This window comes from Populus nigra, chromosome 3 (genome assembly GCF_951802175.1).
Source record: "Populus nigra chromosome 3, ddPopNigr1.1, whole genome shotgun sequence".
NCBI classification, from domain to species: domain Eukaryota; kingdom Viridiplantae; phylum Streptophyta; class Magnoliopsida; order Malpighiales; family Salicaceae; genus Populus; species Populus nigra.
This window is the reverse complement of record NC_084854.1, coordinates 17027246-17046256: the sequence shown is the minus strand read 5'-3', so window position 1 is coordinate 17046256 and position 19011 is coordinate 17027246. Positions and strand designations below refer to the sequence as shown.

The 19011-nt window shown below is 28.6% G+C and overlaps 1 protein-coding gene and 2 long non-coding RNA genes across 5 annotated transcripts; 2 read left to right on the top strand and 1 right to left on the bottom strand.

The window, feature by feature from the left end:
* Positions 1-4419: 4419 nt before the first annotated feature.
* LOC133690263 (pentatricopeptide repeat-containing protein At5g65560) lies at positions 4420-7603 on the top strand. The gene has a single exon (XM_062110495.1). The coding sequence runs from the start codon at positions 4569-4571 to the stop codon at positions 7341-7343; it is 2775 nt and encodes a 924-aa protein (XP_061966479.1). The 5' UTR covers positions 4420-4568; the 3' UTR covers positions 7344-7603.
* Positions 7604-7831: 228 nt separating this feature from the next.
* On the top strand, positions 7832-8524 carry LOC133690264 (uncharacterized). Its single transcript, XR_009841401.1, has 2 exons — positions 7832-7935; positions 8143-8524. It is a non-coding gene; the product is annotated as an uncharacterized LOC133690264 (long non-coding RNA).
* Positions 8525-11425: 2901 nt separating this feature from the next.
* LOC133687809 (uncharacterized) lies at positions 11426-13216 on the bottom strand. Of its 3 annotated transcripts, none has more exons than XR_009841041.1 (5): positions 12919-13216; positions 12725-12807; positions 12286-12370; positions 11892-12132; positions 11426-11668 (listed from the first exon to the last, which is right to left on the bottom strand). It is a non-coding gene; the product is annotated as an uncharacterized LOC133687809 (long non-coding RNA). The 3 variants fall into 3 exon arrangements; XR_009841040.1 differs by having other exon boundaries at positions 11428-11955; positions 12070-12132; XR_009841039.1 differs by having other exon boundaries at positions 11429-12132.
* Between the last annotated feature and the right edge of the window lie 5795 nt (positions 13217-19011).

The following is a 19011-nucleotide window of genomic DNA, read 5'->3' as shown; positions in this document are numbered from 1 at the left end:
TTAAAATTAATTTATTTCATCAAGATTATTATCAAAAACTTTTCCATTCTCCTAATTTTTTTATATATTTAAAAAAGTTGATCTGATCTGCCGTGGAAAGCATGGCAATTAACGTAAAGAAATGGATTAAAAAGTCAGAGACTGACCTGTTCTTATTAGTGGCCCACGTGCATTCCCATGCCTGATGTATAGTCTCAACTTGGTCTTCTGTTCAACGTCTGTTTTACAAAAACACAATTAAACTTTAGCTTTGAAAGTTGAAATATTGACTGTAGAAGAGGAAATATATTTTGATTTTGTTTTGACTTTTACTAACATTGGATAAGATTTGCATTTATTTATTTTTAATTTAGATGCTTTTCCTCCAAAGACATACATACATTTTCAAAGTTTCAAGCTGTTCTTTGATGGTTAGATGGAGAAAAACTAAAAAATTAATGTTATTATAGTATATGATATTTGCCAAACGTGTTTTTTAATTTAAAATATATCAGAATAATTTTTTATTTTTAATATCAATACATAAAAATAATTGAAGGGCACTTTAAAATTAATAATTTAATATTTTAAAAAAAAACTTTTAAAAATAAAAATTACCACGGTAGCAAAACAACTTATAAGAAAAAACGTGTTTGAGAGTGTGGTTCGGTTGTTTTTTAAAATGTTTTTCACTTGGAAATATATCAAAATAATTTTTTTTATTTTTTAAAAATTATTTTTGATATCAGCGCATCAAAATAATTTAAAAATATTAATTTAAGTAAAGAAAAAAATATAAAAAATTGTTTTTTTTTTAATTTTTAAAATTTAAAAACAAATAGAGTAAAGTAAATGTGATAATGTTATATGGTCGCCATAATTTTAACATGGGCCTTGATACACACAGGCCCATATCATTACACCGTCTATTCCCTGCTCCAAAGTTCTGAAACGAGCTTGTTAGTATCTTCATATAATACTTGGCAGCCTCTCTTTAGCGTTGTAGCATAGTGCATCGGAAAACAGCTCTCCCCCCAGGCCCCAGTTCACTAGTAAAGCCCATAACCAAAACCCATTAAAGCCCATTTGCTATTGCAACATCACGCCCGACTCTACTGTTCCGGTTTTTACCTAGTTTTGATTGGGATCATAAAGGATGCTGGTAAAATCCAACTTTATTTATATGGGCTACTCGCATGGACGAACGAGGGTTCACCTTATCTAACTCAATAACTATTTGATACATGCTCTGTAATGAATTATATATTTTTTTTGATATAAAACAATTATAAATGTAGATTAAAAAACTTATGTATTATTTAATTAAATAAATTAAGAAATATATATGTTAATAAATGAGAAAAATGTCATAAATGATAACAAAAAAACAAAACTGAAAAAATTAAGGGTTGGATGTAAATCGAGATATTTGATCTTACAACGTAAGTCATTTAGTCGGTTATGTTTAATGATTTTGCTTGTTATAAATTATTATTTTTATTTAATCAAGTGGTAATAAAAAAAAGACACATGAAATCGATTAAATAAAATCAAATGAAAAGAATATTATAAAAGGGTATACATATTATAAATATTATTCAAGAATAAATATTTTTTATTTTTAAAGATAAATTTTATTTATATATAACATAGAAAGAATTATAAATGAATTAGAATAATTTCTTCAAAACATTAAATACATACCAAACAATTTTAAAAAGTAATTATTATTTAAAAAAGGATAGATAAACAATAAAAAAACAAAGAAAAAAATATTAATTTAAATATAATTAAAAAAAACTTATTTAAAAAAAAACACATGAGGTCAAGCATTGCGGACCTTGCAAGTCATGCGTACATGCATGACCCCTTATCCTTCTATGATCTTTTGATGGGGTGGATAATATCTCATTTGCCTTATTTTATTTTAAAAATAAAAGCAAGCAATTTGTCATTTTCTTTTCCTTTAGATTCCAGCTACTGTGGTGATATAAAAACCAAGACTGATGCTTTTTTAATCTAGAAATCCATTTTCAACCCATTTTTTTTTTAATGCACAACACCTATAAAATATCATAAATACCTTGATAAACTCGTATATGGTCTCAAACAATCTAAAAATTTGTTTGGAAATCCAAAATCAACTTGAAACAAAAAATATTATCGAGCTCATATCTATCATCTCATGAAAAGTGAAGGAAAAGGAACATCTAGGATAAACTCCCCTCGTCGAATGGAAATCATCAATACCAAAATTGATTTTTTTTCATGGTTAAAATTGGAGTCGACTGAGGTTTTTTCTTTCTATCATTAGAATTCAACTATTTTCTTTCTTCTCTCTCATACCATAAACTAAAAAGATAAGTAAAATTTTTTTTGGAGAAAATATATAATTTTTTAAAAATTCTAAGGACCAAAAGTTTATAATATAAAAGGTAAGAGGACTACAATGAACTTTTTGACAAAATTTTAAAACGGCCACCTATTTTCTTAATCTTTTTAACCCTAATCATCTTTCTTTCAATCTTGTCATTGGTCAACAAATCTAAAGCAATTAATATTTAATTTAGCTCAAAAAAATACACCGACAAAACATAATTTTGAGGATCAAAATAAATAAATAAAAAATTACAACAATGAGTTCATAGTGAACTCTACGAGCGTGAACACCGTTTCTTAACACAATAACTTTCTCATAGCATTTAGATTTTCTTATAATATATATTTTCTTATATCCAGATTTTCATGTTAGATTTTATTTTATAGTTTAAAGATTTTTATGATTTTTAGAGATTTGTTTTATTATCAAAAAATAAAAATTACAACAGTGAGTTTATAGTGAACTCTAAGAGCATGAACATCGTTTCTTAACAGAATGACTTTCTCATATTATTTAGATTTTCTTGTAATATATATATATATATATATATATATATTATCATGATTTTCATGTTAGATTTTATTTTATAGTTTAAAGATTTTTATGATTTTTAGTGATATATTTTTATTATTATTATAGGATGAGAAGATTTTGATTTTTTTAAGATGTGATTTTTAATAATTATTTTCTTAAAACCATCTCAAGTTAGGCATCCAATCGGTTTTTATAAATGGATAAAATTAAGTATTTGTTAAACCCAATGTGATAAGATAAATTTATTCTAAAACCCACCAATAAAGCCCCGAGTTGCGATTGAAATCAAATAGATAAGCTATGAATTTGCTCAAATCCGATTGATCTAATCACAGACTCAATCAAAACTCAATCTAAGAAAAAAAAATCACTTTTCTTAATTTAATTTTTTAAAAATCCTATTGGTAAATTGATGGTCTATGTCTTGAAAATTTGATCGGTAGTATTTTGGATTGGGTTTAAAAACCACACAAGTTTTTTTTTAATTTTATTTTTCAATATTTGATTGGCTAGAAAATAAATTTCATGGTTTTTCTATATGGAATGCTTCTGGTCTAATAATATAGGTTACAAATTTGAAAAATTAACGCCAGTTGACATTATTTTTCTAGACATGTTTTTTTTTATTTCATCATTCAACATTATATTTTTTTTTAAAAAGGCTTTGTGATTTCTTTGTTTTTTTTTCTACGGGTTATTTTAATCTCATGACCTAAGTTGTGAGTTTTGAGAGTTAACCTGTGTTGGCTCAATTCTTTTTATGGGGTTATTTAAAAAATAAATTTTAATATTTTTTCTATTGTTCTTTTTTGGAATTAATCTTCACAATTTGTCTTGTTTTGGCTTTTATTGGGCTATTCTATTAGGATAATCCAAGTCGCGGGGTTTAGTTGTCTTACTTGGTTTTGATTGTTTTTTTAGATCTTTTTTGTTTGTTGATTTTTTTTGATCGATTTTATCATTTTATAGTTGATTTATTTAGAATTAAATTTTGTTATTTTTTACTACTTGTTTTGTATTAGGTTATCCTTTCCTTGTTACTCATGTTATAAATTTATCATACTAACTTAGATTGAATTAATACAATTTTTATTCTTTTTTGATCCAATCTCATCATTTCGTATTTAATTGATTATGAATTTAGCTACATTATTTTTATTCTTTTGAAAATGTTTTTTTTTTTCAAGATTATCGTGATTATTTTTCTTATTTAATCTATTTATTATTGTTATTATTTTTTTAATCTTTTAATTAAAATAAAAGCAAATTACTTTACCCGGTTGACAAATTTTTCTTTCTTAAAATGCACCTGTAGAGCCTAAATATCTTTTTTTTACACAAAATCAATTCAGCCATGGGGCATGTATTTAGTCCTTATCTAAAAAATAGAAACGAAAGAAAGTGAAATTAAGTTTTTTAGGGGGTAACTATACAAATAGCTTTCCCAGAAAACAAAAGGAGCTATTTCGGGGCCCATAATACTAACAATGGTGTAAGCCCAAGACTTAAACCCAAGTCAACAGAAAAAAAACCCAGTAGCCTCCTCTTCTCCACTCTCTAGACTGCAGCCGCTGCTGCAACACAAAAAAAAAAAATGAAGAAGCACGCCATTTTGCAGAAGCCTTTCACACATCTCGAAATGCACCACTAGAACCCTTGTTTGAATGGAGGACTCATGTCCAGCGTCATGAGAAAATCATCGTCCATTATTCCATCATCATCATCAGGTGAGTCCTCATCTCCAATCTTTCACCTTCTCAAAAAACCCATCTCTTCCTCTTCCTCTCCTTCTTCTTCAATCGCTTCTCTTCCAGTAGAACCTGAACCACCTGATGATCTCTCCTCGCATCACCTTCTCTCCATCCTCTCCCATCCTAAATGGCAAAAACACCCTTCTTTCCAGAAGCTAATCCCAAATCTGTCCCCTTCCCATGTTTCCTCCCTCTTTAACAACCACCCTGATCTCAACCCCAATATTGCCCTCCAATTCTTCAACTCCTTACCCCTTATAAAACCCGGCTTTAAACACACTGTCAAATCCCATTCTTTTCTTTTAAAAATTTTGATTCCCAATAATTTATTTGGTGTTGGTGAGAAAATCCGCATTTCCATGATTAAAGCTTGCGTTTCTGTCGATGATATTCGTTTTCTGTTAGATTTTTTGAGGCAAATGAATAGAGATGACAACGATAATAAGTTTAAGTTGAGTGTCAGAAGCTATAATGAGTTGTTAATGATGTTGGCGAGGTTTTTGATGATTGATGAAATGAAAAGGGTTTATACTGAAATGTTGAATGATATGATCTTGCCCAATATTTATACATTGAATACGATGGTTAATGCGTATTCCAAGATGGGTAATATAGTAGAGGCTAATTTGTATGTGAGTAAGATTTTCCAGGCGGGTCTGAGCCCAGATAGTTTTACTTACACTTCGTTGATACTGGGGTATTGTAGGAATAATGATGTAAACAGTGCATATAAGGTTTTTAATATGATGCCCAATAAGGGCTGCCGAAGAAATGAGGTTTCATATACCACTATTATTCATGGCCTTTGCGAGGCTGGAAGGATTGATGAGGGTATTAGTTTGTTTAAGAAGATGAGGGAGGATGATTGCTATCCCACTGTACGTACGTATACAGTGATTATTCATGCATTATTTGGAAATGACAGGAATTTGGAAGGGATGGATTTGTTTAATGAAATGAGGGAGAGAAGTTGTGAGCCTAATGTTCATACTTATACTGTGATGGTGGATGCTATGTGTAAAGAAAGAAAGCTTGATGAGAGCAGAAGAATGCTAAATGAGATGATGGAGAAAGGGTTGGTTCCTAGTGTGGTTACCTACAATGCATTGATTAGAGGGTACTGCGAGGAGGGGAGGATAGAGGCTGCACTGGAAATCTTGGGTTTGATGGAATCAAATAATTGTAGGCCAAATGAACGTACATACAATGAGCTGATATGTGGGTTTAGTAAAAGGAAACATGTCCACAAGGCAATGACGTTACTCAGTAAGATGCTTGAGAGCAAGCTAACACCGAGCCTGGTTACATATAATTCATTAATTCATGTGCAGTGTAAAGCAGGTCATTTTGATAGTGCTTATAAATTGCTAGATTTGTTAAAGGAAAACGGTTTGGTTCCTGACCAGTGGACTTATAGTGTTTTTATAGACACCCTTTGTAAATCAAAAAGGATGGAAGAAGCTTGTGATTTATTCAATTCACTCAAGGAGAAAGGCATAAAGGCAAATGAGGTCATGTACACTGCATTGATTGATGGACATTGCAAAGCTGGGAAAATAGATGAAGCCATTTCTTTGCTAGAGAGAATGCGCAGTGAGGACTGCTTGCCAAACTCATCCACCTATAATTCCCTGATATACGGGGTTTGCAAAGAGGGGAAAGTCCAAGAAGGACTGTCAATGGTTGAAAATATGTCAAAGATGGGAGTGAAACCCACAGTTGCTACTTATACCATTCTGATCGAAGAAATGTTGAAAGAAGGTGATTTTGATCATGCTAATAGGGTTTTCAACCAAATGGTTTCCTTTGGACATAAGCCTGATGTATATACTTACACTGCATTTATTCATACATACTGTACCTCAGGGAACTTAAAAGAGGCAGAGGGCATGATGGCCAGGATGATTGAAGCAGGAGTTATGCCTGACTCATTGACTTATACATTGTTAATCAGCGCATATGAACGTTTGGGATTGACATATGATGCATTCAATGTTCTCAAGCGCATGTTGGATGCTGGTTGCGATCCTTCCCACCGTACGTATTCTTTTTTAATCAGGCATCTGTCGAAGATAAAACTGATAAATGAAAACAGCCATTTGGAACAACTTGATCTGGTCCAAAGTGTCACCTTTTTTAATGCTGCTGATGTGTGGAAGATAATGCAATTTGAAACGGCTCTAGAGCTTTTTGAGAAAATGATGGAGCATGGTTGCACTCCTGGTGTCAATACTTATGCCAAGCTCATCATAGGAGTTTGCAAAGTGGGGCGCTGGGGAGTGGCCAACAGTTTATTCAACCATATGATTGAAAGAGGATTGGTTCCTAATGAAGATATTTATAATGCTCTTCTCAGTTGTTGTTGTGAACTGAGAATGCTTTCATCTGCTGCGAGACTAGTGGAGGCCATGGTGGAACATGGTCATTTACCACTTTTAGAGTCTTGCAAGCTGCTTCTATGTGGCCTTTATGATGAAGGGGAAAATGAGAAGGCGAAAGCAGTTTTTGTTAATTTGCTTCTCTGTGGGTATAATTATGACGAAGTAGCTTGGAAGATTCTCATTGATGGCCTGCTCAAGAGTGGTATTGCTGATAGATGTTCTGAACTACTGTCTGTCATGGAAAAAAGGGGTTGCCAAATTGATCCCCTAACATATACGAAGCTAATTGAGGGACTTGATGGGAGTCATGGGACATAAATTTCTGAAATTGCTTCTTGTCTAATAGGTCTTCTCTGGGAAGAAGTCCTTTTCCATTGTGAACATAGAGAATAATGCAAATAGATGCACACCAGATTCGTTTGCCATGCAATCTCCAAATAGTGGACTGTGAGTTTAAGGCTTGAATCGACGAATCTGCAGCAGCCTGTCAATAAAGGAAATGTTGTTTCATGAGAAACACTAACTATTAGATGCAGCAGCTGCACCATGTAAAGAGAGCAAATCTTAGTGACAATAACGAGGCAAGTAACTATTAATCTTCTCTGGTTCTATCTTGACATTTCTTTATGCGGTAATCTTTATTTTGCTGTATTCTAGTTATTTTGTTGTAAATAATTATTCTCAAGCTTTTTTTTTTAGGAAAACAGTTACTTTATAACAAGGTTAACAGGTGCACCATGGCAGTGGTTCATATTTTGTTCAATCTATTGTTAGATTTCTTCTGACTTTCTGATGCTTCTGTTAGGTTTCACACTCAAAGCAAATTGGGGAAAGAAACATCCACAAGTTGTCGTGTACTCCTGTATGCTCGTATCAGATCTGTCATACATATACAAAACCTTCATCACAGGTCAAGCTTGTTCAATTAGCATATTGTATATCCCTCTCTTCAATTGCATGTATATTAAGGAATTCGTTTGGGTTGAAACAACACCCATGCTTTTTGCCTGTTCCCTTTAAAATGAGAAAAAGAAACAAAACCAAAGTTTTAACTTTCGTTTTTACTTTCACATCGTACCTCTGTTTAGGCAATGATAATTTTTCTTTATTTGTTCAGGAAAAATTCCTTCCAAGGACGGATAGAACAAGAGTTGATTGTCTCTTCCCATTGGCCTCATTTTAAATAAAAAAGGCCGAGCATTTAAACCTTAAATGTTGCTGCCCTGAATGTCTCAAGAAATAACACCCAGCCCAGAAACTGGTTCCTGGAGCATAGGTAAGTTTAGAAGTTCGGCGATGGATTTTTATTATTGTCAAATTCGTGCACGTTTTTTTTTCATTTTGTAATACTTGAAAACTTTTTGCTATGCATGTAGCTTTTTGGCAGCAAGAACTACATATTATCACAAAGAAATGTAAAATAGGCGGGGAAATACTGTAGCTAAGAGCACTATGTATTGCCATAACGGTTTTTTTTTTGGGTCCTTCAGCATTTTTTACACTGATTATTGATTTTTTTAAAAAAATTTATATTTCAACATCGTATTAACTAGAATTATATTAATAATTTGTTTTGATTTGTTTGTAAAGAGGATTTTGTGGTTGTAAAAAAAGCTCTCGACTTTAAGTTCATGCTTTATTTTAGAAAATAAAATTCAATTTTATTGCTTATAAAATATTGACACTACGAGGATCAAATTTAACACTAGAGCAAAAATAATGGCTTTTATTCTTTTTTTTTTTAATGAGGCATGTTTAAATAATTTGGCCTCCAATGTTTTTTTGTTTTTCAATTTTGATATTTGTTTATTGAGGTTTTATCATTTGGGTCCTACACTTCATTTATTTTGCTTTTTGCTTTTTGCTTTTCATTTCTTGGGTTTTGTGAGGAAAGAGATGTTAAAATGAAGGAGAGAAAAAGCTGGACATATTCCAGGAACAAAAAGTGAAATTGATGTCAATATATTCTTTTTGAGGAGAGAAGTGCAATTGATATGTTTTTTTAGCTTTTATATCATTGAAAAAATTATATCGGGATTGAAAAAGATTTTTTTTAATATGATTGTGTTTTGAATTGATTTAGAGGTTTTTCGAGTTGAGAAATTGATTTATTAAGATTTTAAAAGTGCATAGTTATGAAATTTGGCTTGGCCTGACATGTTGACCTAGGATTTGGGTAACACAGGGCCTTGATCGAGTTTTAAATAGTCAAAACCCAGGAAACTCACCAATCAACTCGAAACCTGGGTGACCTGGCATAACTAGGGTGAAACTTGAATTTTTTTTTTTATGACATTTTTTTAATAATTTTTAAAAAATAAAATTAATTTATGAATACTTAGCTTCATATAATTATTTTTTAATCTAAATTCATTAATATTGTTTCTTAACTTTTCGATATAAGATAGCTATATATAATTCATATTTACATGAATTGTTTATTTAACTTTTTGATATGAGATAATTATATTGCACTTCATAATTTTTTTTATATATCTTGCATTCACATGAATTGTTTTTAAACTTTTTAATATGAGATAACTATAATACAATTTATGCTTCATATTTTTTTTATAGTCTACATTCATATTCATATGTATTATTTTATAATTTTTCGATGTGAGATAACTATATATAGCTATATTCATATAAATTGTTTATTAATTTTTTGAAATGAGATAAGTATACTACACTTTATATTTTTTTTTTATAGTCTATTTACATGAATTGTTTCTTAAGTTTTCAATATAAGATAATTATATTACATTTCATGCTTTATATTTTTTTTATAGCCTATATTTATAAGTATTATTTCAAAACATTTTCATATGGAATATTAAAACCCTAAACATATATATTTTTACAATTTTCTCATATGGACTCGGGACCTGGTCCTTTAGTCAGGTCAATTCTCGGGCTGAGTTTAATAACAATGTAAGAGTGTTTGTTAGGTGTTTTTAGATGAAAATAATTTGAATAATGTGTTTTATTTTGTATTAAAAAACCTAGTTTGTTTTTTTAGTGGCCACAATCAAGACAAGTAAGCAATGCATTTTTTTATAAATATTTTTATGCCTTTAAACATAAAAATAATTGTAAAGAAGGTTAGACGCATGGGCTTGGTCTTGTTGGTTCATGAGCCTTGAGCTATTTTTAGGTTGGGCTACAAGCGAGAACTCTTTTTTCTTTGACTTGGGTGCCTCGAGCCTTATTTCTGTTAGGCCACGAGCGTAAGCTCCTTTTTCTTTGGCCATATACCTAGTCTCTTTTTATATATTTTTATTTTTAATTTTTTTTTGTGTTTTGATTGAAATGCAATTTAAAAAAAAATATTTAATATAATATTTAAATTATTACTTAGTTTTATCTTGATTGTTAAATAATATTATAGGTTTTAATAGGAATATTAACAATTTCCTTTTCATGAACCTAATATGTAAAAGGCTCATGAGTATTCAATGAAAATAATGTTTAATTTTTTTTATAGATTTTATTATATTTATTAATTTTTCTTTCAATCACATATTGATAGATTATTTTAATTATTTTAATCTTGTTTTTGAGATTATAATAGGTTGTTTTATTTCAAAAACAATGTTTACAATTAAAAAATATATTTTTGTTAAAACAATAAAGAGATATATCATTAAAGAAATAAAGTTTAGATAAAAAAAAATCATGCTTTTGTTTTTAAGAAGATCATAACTTTTTTATTATGATATTATCAATTGTTTCATGGACAATTTGTATTAGCTCGATATGCAAATATGTTTTTAAATAATTTACTTAATAAAATTGATTGAGAATAAATACATTTGTTTTCTTAATTTTGTAATTGTAAAATTTTTGTAAGTTTTTTTTTTCTAGTTTTGTATATAGTTGCAGAAAGATGATTAATTAATGATGTTTTTGAAGCTTGCTTGCATGATGAGTTTTTCTTAAAAAACAATGCTCATCATAGAAAATTATTTTCATGGAAAGTATAAAAAAAAGCATGAACAAGAAAATTTAGTTTTTTTTTAAGATATACATCTTTTTAGGGGTGATTATTTTCGGTTCGGTTCGGTTTTTACCTTTAAAAAACAACCAAACCGGAAGGTAAAAAAAAGAAAAATAGGAACCCAAACCGAACCGGAACCGGTCCGAACTGACCGGTTTCGGTTCGGTTTGGGTCCGGTTTTTTAGGTCCAAAACCGGAAAAACCTATGGTTATTTTTCTGGCTTCGTAATGGGATTTTAATGGGCTTTATAATGGGCTTTTAGTGGATTTCTGATGGGCTTATAAATGATATTAATAATATCTAATTTTCTTTAAAAAATCCAAAGTATATTTAATTTTTTTGCCACCAAATATTCATTTATATTAAGTTGTTATTGTCAATCTTGTGTTCAATATATTTTTTACCTTTCTAATTTTTTTCTCCTGCTTCAAAAACATTTAAATAACACATAGTCACACATTAATAAGTTAAAATCCAAATTAATCCAAATTACAAACCAATACCTTCAAAGGGCTTAAAGAAAAAACAATAAATAACATTATAATAAAACAATATTGTATACTTGTAGGAGGTAACAATAAATAACATTATAATAAAACAATATTGTATACTTGTAGGAGGAATTTTGACTTAGTCGACAACCTGAGGCAAGATTGAAGTTTCATTAACGATAAATATCAAAGATTTGAATAAGAATTTGCCATATAAATAAAGAGCACAAATCCAGCAGTAGTATAGCTTATTAAGACCAGAAATAAACTGGCATCATCATTCATGAAGCCCAATATTGTCAACATAATTATCTATCATAAATCAAGCTACACTTAACATCAGCACTAAAATCAAAATTGTGCATTACCAATACCTTTTTCTTTATAATCAATCTTAGCAAACCCAACTTGCAGAGGAAAGAACTAGTTGCACCTACTCTAGCAACAATAACCAAGAAACATAATTATATCTTGGTTCCATCAGTTCCATTCAGAATTGATGTAGATCAAACAATCAAATCTAGAACCCAACAGAAAGCAAGAAAACAGTACCTTATCTGTGCCATAATATTGAACTATGTTTTCATGTTCAAATCGACTTAAAAGAGCAATCTCCTGAAAACGACAGGGAAAGTAAATGATCATGAAAATAAAAACAAAGTTGTTGGTAAAAGATCAAATCCAGTTATATACCTCAGGATAAATTATTTTTTGTTAGCAAAGGGTAGAGAATATTGACACCATAAAATAAGATAAAGATTATCTCACCTGCTCAAGTTGATAAATACTTTGTTTTCCCTGACTTCCCTGAACAAGCAATGAAACCTCTTTGACAGCAAAAAAGAATCCATCGCTGAAGGAGATAAACAACCAATAAAGCACAGTTTACATGAAATCATTTCTTTTGATAAGCAAAGACACAAAGCATAGCATGAGTTTCTTCAGAAATTCGCCCTTCCAAGCCACACTTAAAGAGATTTGAAAATTATTTTCCCAGCAATCGGTTAATCCATCTTTGTCAGACTATGTTTCAAGTTTCAACTCATATAAACTTATTCATAATCATACAATATCTCAAAGCTTAAGCCACAGTAAATAATGGGGTCAATTTTCAAAAAGCTAACTTCAAATACAAACTTTTGTTGGCAGTTCCAAATTCCAATCTACCAGTGAGAAAGAAAAGAAGGAAAAAAAAATGAGGACATACTGTTTGCGATTAATTGTCTTCTGAGAATCTGAGACAGGGACAACGATTCCAATTCCCTTTGCAAATTGTGTTCTTTCGTCCACCTTCATTTTTACATTGTTCAAAATAATTAACACATCAAAATAGAAAAATAGAAACAATATAAAATCAACAAGCAACAATTAATTAAATCTGTAATTACATGACAAGATTACCTGAGCGATGTAATCGGCTTTGATAGAAGCAATAGATTGAAGAAGATCTGGAAGTGGTAACAGTTTCACCACTTCACAGGCACAATGGTTTCTTTCGAGATTCGAAGAATGGTCGTCCGAGAATAGCCTAAGCTCATTGACTAGTGAAGAGGAGGCGACTGTTAATGGGAGTAGGGGTGATTGGAGGGGGCGGCTGTGTCTGTGAAGTGTGAAGGGTGAAGTGTGAATGAAGATTGAAAGGGTTGGAGGGGAGGGGGCGGCTATATGAAAGGGAAAGCAAATAAATGGTCTGCTAGGGTTATTGAAAGGGAAAGTAATGGGAGGAGGCGGCCCGCTTGGTTTATATATATATTTTTTTTCATTCCTAACCCGAACCGATTCGGTTCGGGTTGGCCGGTTCAGACACACCAAAACCAGAAACCGAACCGAACCGAATATTTTCCTAAATATTTTAACCGGTTCAATCGATTTTTTTTACCGGTTCAGTTTTTTCGGTTAATTTTTTTCCGGTTTTCTTGGTTAAATCGGTTTTCCGGTTTTTTTTGCTCACCCCTACATCTTTTCCTTTTTGTCTCAAATCATTATAGTTTTTTTTTTCAATTTTGTTTTTCTGGTTGTTTTTGTATTATTTATTTAATGAATCTATAATCCTAATAAAAAAAATATTTTTTGTAAAAAGAAATACATGGATTAGAAGAGATAATTTCAATGAAAAAAATAATTCTCTCTTGATAATTTTATTAATATTTTTTATATAATTGTTTAATGAAATCAAAATAAATTCTAGAAAACACGATTATTAAACTTATTAAATGCTATGACATAAATCATGTATTAAATGAGTTGATAAAAGGTGCACTCAAGAGGTTGAATGAGCCACACTATATCAACTCTCTCTTGATTTACTTTAAAACCCGAAATGGTTTAGAGGTTAGGTTGAATGGTTATTATGTGAGCCCACGGGGCTTGATGGAGTTTACTAACATTATTGAAAACTTTCTCGTGGCAATGAATCACATCAGTTGACAAACAAGCACCGCTGAACTTACACAGCATCTCATTGAGTCATCCAACTTGCGATTGCACAAAATATACTATGAACTGTGTAATTGTTGATTTATGAACAAAGCTGCTCTTTTCTTAGCAGACTTTCCCCTTGCTTGTGGTGAATTTATCATATAAATAATGGGCTGTGATGGTCAAGAGATCACTGCTCTTTAAGAAATTATCATTTGCTTTGCTGTTGATATCGAGGCCAAATTGGATAGGCCCAAGTCCATGCAGTGTATGATGGATGCCCTTGTCATGTTTCCCTCCTCTTGTGTGCTCCAGAATCAATGAATTAACTCCAGCATATTATTTTACAACTCGATTCTCTGGAAGTTCTTGAACACTTCTCCATGCCTCTCTCTCTCTCTTTTAATTTCTATTTCTGACGTCAAAGGGATGAGAGTCAGGTTTCTTTCAGCTTCTGGATTCGATTCATCTGCCAGATAATGATGCACTCTGTCATATGTTGTCTTGTCATTAAGGATGGAGTGGGCGAAGGATAACTAGGGCATGTCGGGGGGAAAACGATGTAAATAAGAATGCAAGTTATAGGAATGTATCATGAAATTAAGATAATTTATATAAAAAAATTATAAAGCTTGATTTTATTGAAAAAATTTAATATTAAGAGATTAAATTAAAAAAAATCAGTTAAAAAAAAATCTAATTTTAAAAAAATTACTATCAACTTAGGTTAACTTTTCAAACTCATAATCCAAGTTTTGAGACTAGAACTAACCCATCAAGGAAAACATTAGAGTTTAATTCCCAACTAACCCATTAGTGAATGATTAAATTGAAAAAAAAATAGTTTTACAAAAAGACCAAAAAATATCAATAAAAAAATAAAAATTAAATTTCAAATAAAATAAATTTGATGGAAAACTTACCATTTCGGATTGAAAGATAATAATAAAAAACATATTCAATTTTAAAAAGGAAGTTTAAATAAAAAAATAACAAACAAAAGAATAAGGATCAAGTTTTTTTAAAAAATTAAAAGGACAATTTAAAATTTTGAATTGAAGAATGAAATTAAAAAAATAAATTTACCAAAAGAGTTGAAAGAAAAATTATCAATAAAAAAAATAAAGATTAAATTTAAAATAACAATAAAATAAGAGGTCAAATTTTAATTTTAGATAAATTACTGAAAATCTCAAGGAAAGGAGAAAATGAGGGAAAGAAGAAAAAAATGTTGCTGATGATAAATCATTGTGTTTTTTTGTTACAAGCATTGATTTATACAAAAAAAAAAAAAAAACATATCGAAGACCCTTTCAACATCAATTTAAAAAGAATTGAAGGATCAAAACATAAAATACCAAAGGAACAAAAAAAAAATAAAATCATTGTGAGTACATGCAACTCACAATGATCTCTCTTTTGGTATACAGTAATTTCAAGAGAAGATTTAGGCTTTTTATAACGTAATGTTTTTTCGGGTGTTTGGGAAAGTCAAGAATTGGTTTGGTTAGAAATGAGATAATTTCTTCACTTTTATCCAATTATATTGTTTGGAAATTAGAACCAAATTTGATTCTAGTGAATTTATAATTTTTAAAATTGACTTCAAACATCATAATTGTTATATCTCCAAAACAATGAATACTCATTATTAAAAATTATAATTTTAAAATCCAATTCAAAACAAGTTTCGATCATAGTTTTTATAACTGTAATTTTTATTTAAAGATTGTTTTGATCATTTTTTTTAAATCAGCATAATTTTTATTGGATTTTATCTAAGTCAATCTAATCACGGGTTAACTCAAGTTATTGTCAATTTCTTTGGTTGTACACATTTATTTTGGTATAGAAATATATTCACAATTAAATTATACATTAGTTTCTTTAGTTTTAACGACTTGATTGTTTTTTTAAACTAATCATTTAATTTTTCTATAATTTCCTTTTAATTTATTTTTTAAATAATAAAAGGAAAATATAAATGTAAATCGTGAAAAGATTATAAGAAAAAAAGATATTTTCTGAATAAAATAATATGAAAGTAAACGTTACTAATTTTGGTACTATTCAAATAATTAATTAATTCATTTTCAAAGTTAAAAGGATTAATTTATAATTTATTCATACGATCTTGAATATGAGGATTTTTAAAGGGGGCATGGAAAAGCTCCTGGTAAAGAAAAAAAGCGGGTAACATAAAGTTTCTCCATTATATTGGCCGGGGGGCTTCCTTCCTTGTATTGTGCAAACAAATAAAGGTAAAAAAATAATAATTTAAAAGCTTTTTTTATGTAGATATTGTAGTAGCGATTGGTTTTTAAAGTGTTTTTTATTTGAAAATATATTAAAATAATATTTTTTAAAAATTTTATTTCTTACATCAACACATCAAAACAATTTCAAAACACAAAAAATATTAATTTAAATAAAAAATCATTTTTTTTCAAAAGTATTTTTAAAACATAAAAACAAATAACATCTTATCATATTTATCTTTTTTAAGTCAGTTTCTAAGATAAATATGTCGACAACTATACTTATCAGTATAATCAAATAATGTTTTTTTTTTTAAAACACAAAAATAAATATGCAATTAGTCACGGTGGAACTTGATTAATAGGATAAGAATGAGGAAAAAGAGATAAGAAGATCGATCTTGAATAATTCCAAATTGTTTCATTTTCAAGCAATCTTTTCCTGTTGGTTTTTCATCTCTTCCTTCCTTATTTTCTCATGTGTAATCGAGCTACGTAGAATTCAAAAGCTGATAGTGAAATGGTTTGACAGATTGACATCATGTTATTTTCTCCTTCTCATATTTTAAATAAATTCTAGGAAAAATCCTCTAAGGAAAACTTATAGTATGTTAATGATGTATAATCTCTTAAAATAAATATTACATAGTAATGCCAAATTGAGCTGAAAATGTGAAAACCAGCTTTAATGAGTGTCTAAACAATCTGTATAGCAATAATCTTACATAGAAATGAGTTTCGAATGGCATGATTTAATGTTTGTTTTATGTTCTAGCAATACTTGTTTTTCAAAGTATTTTTTGTTTGAAAATATATTAAAATGATATTTTTTATTTTTAAAATTTATTTTTAACATCAGAATATCAAACCAGTAAAAAAACATAAAAAATAATAATTTGAGCATTTGTTTTTAATTTTTAGCAAACAACGTTTTAATTTCAATGCTGAACATGGTATTAATAGATTTTCACTGTTTAAAATTTATTATAATTAAAAAATAAAAATAATGAGGTATTTTATTATATACCAAGATTATTCACCATGAAACAAAATCACTATGAATTGCATGGCGCAACACACAGTGCACTTTTTTCTATTCATGAAGCATAAATATGTGTACTTCGATATTTACATTCCAATCATTTCCTCATTCAGGGGTTTTTTTGGTCATGTGATAAAAAAAGTATCAATCTTGTTATCAATTAGTTTCTCGTTAAATGAAAATTTAATAGAATTGATTTGGTCATTCAATCATATAAAAATAAAAATAAAAATAAAAATAAAAATGAATTGAACTCAAAAGATTTATTTTAAATTGGATTGATTTTGATTTTTTTTAACTTATTAGAGCATGTATGGAATTGAAAATAAGATTATTCTAACATTTTTTTTTTGGGAGGGGGGTTGAGGTGAATATATATTGAAATTTAGATCTTATAATCCTAGAACTTGAACCATGATATTTCAGTCAACAAAAGTGATCAAAATTTATTTTAGTGGATGACATGTATCTATTCCCCTTAAAAAAACATATGCATGGGCTTTATTATTTTTAAAGTCATGTGCATGAACTTGACTTTGTAAAAGGTTGGCTCGGCTAGTTTTTTTTTTTAATATTCTAAAATATTTTTTTTTCAAATAAAACAACTAAAATGATATTTTAAAAATCATACAATGATACCATATTCTTCTAATGAAATTAGAGTTTTTATAATGGTAATGTTAACAAATACTTTATGAATAATTATATATGAATTGCATAATTTTCTTTAAAAATCATATTTTTTTTAAAAAAATGAAACATTTTTTTAATGGTAATGTTAGAATACACCATATATGCTTCATATGGGTTTTTTTTTCTCTTCTTTATCATATGATTTACTTACCTCTTACTCTTACTCTCCATTCTTAGAATTTAATAAAATACAAAAAAATAAACTAATAATGAATTAGAAGAAGTTTAGGTTTATTTTTTTTTTGCTTTTTTATGTTTTTTTTTATTTTCATCATTTAATATTGAATTTTTATTTAACTTTATATTCAATAATGAATTGATTGTAAATCAGTTTTTGTGTTTTTATTATATACTAAAATAAAAAAATAATTCAATCCAATAGATTCACAACTAGATCAGGGGTTTTTATTGAACTTAAGAATTGTCCCATTACAATATAATCCCACTAACACCCTTCTCTCTCTCTATATGTGTGTGTGTGTTCAAGATAAGTGTTATTTTTTTTAAATATGAGTAATAATTTATCTTGAATGATTCAACTTAAATGAATCTCACAGTTTTAAAATCTATTTTAAACAAATAAACACTCAATTAGCAAAATTTAACAAAATATAAAAACCTACTCTTATTCTTAATTCTTACTCTTAAAATTTTAAAAAAATATAAAAAATAAACTAATAATAAACTATAAGAAATTTGATTTATTTTTTGTGTTTTTTTATGTTATATATATATATATATATTTTTTTCAATTTTATCTTTTAATGTTAAGTTTTTATTAAATTTTATTATTTAATATTAAGTTGAGTTGATTGTAAATTAATTTATATATTTTTTTTAATAAAATAAAATAAAATAAAATAAATCAATTCAACTTAATAGAGTTCATAACCTGAATCGCAAGTTTGATGGGTTGATTAAGATGAATCTAAATTATTATTATTATTATTATTTGAATCTATCTAGTTGACAAGTTCATACTAGAGAAATTTTACATGATTTAATTTAAAACCAAGATTAAATCAAATGGTAGGTTAGAAGTTTTCAGGTTTTAGCTATTATATTGAATTTTTTACGGTTTAG

Coding starts and splice junctions, on each gene's coding strand:
- LOC133690263 (XM_062110495.1), top strand. CDS start 4,569: ATGTCCAGCGTCATGAGAAAATCATCGTCCATTATTCCATCATCATCA.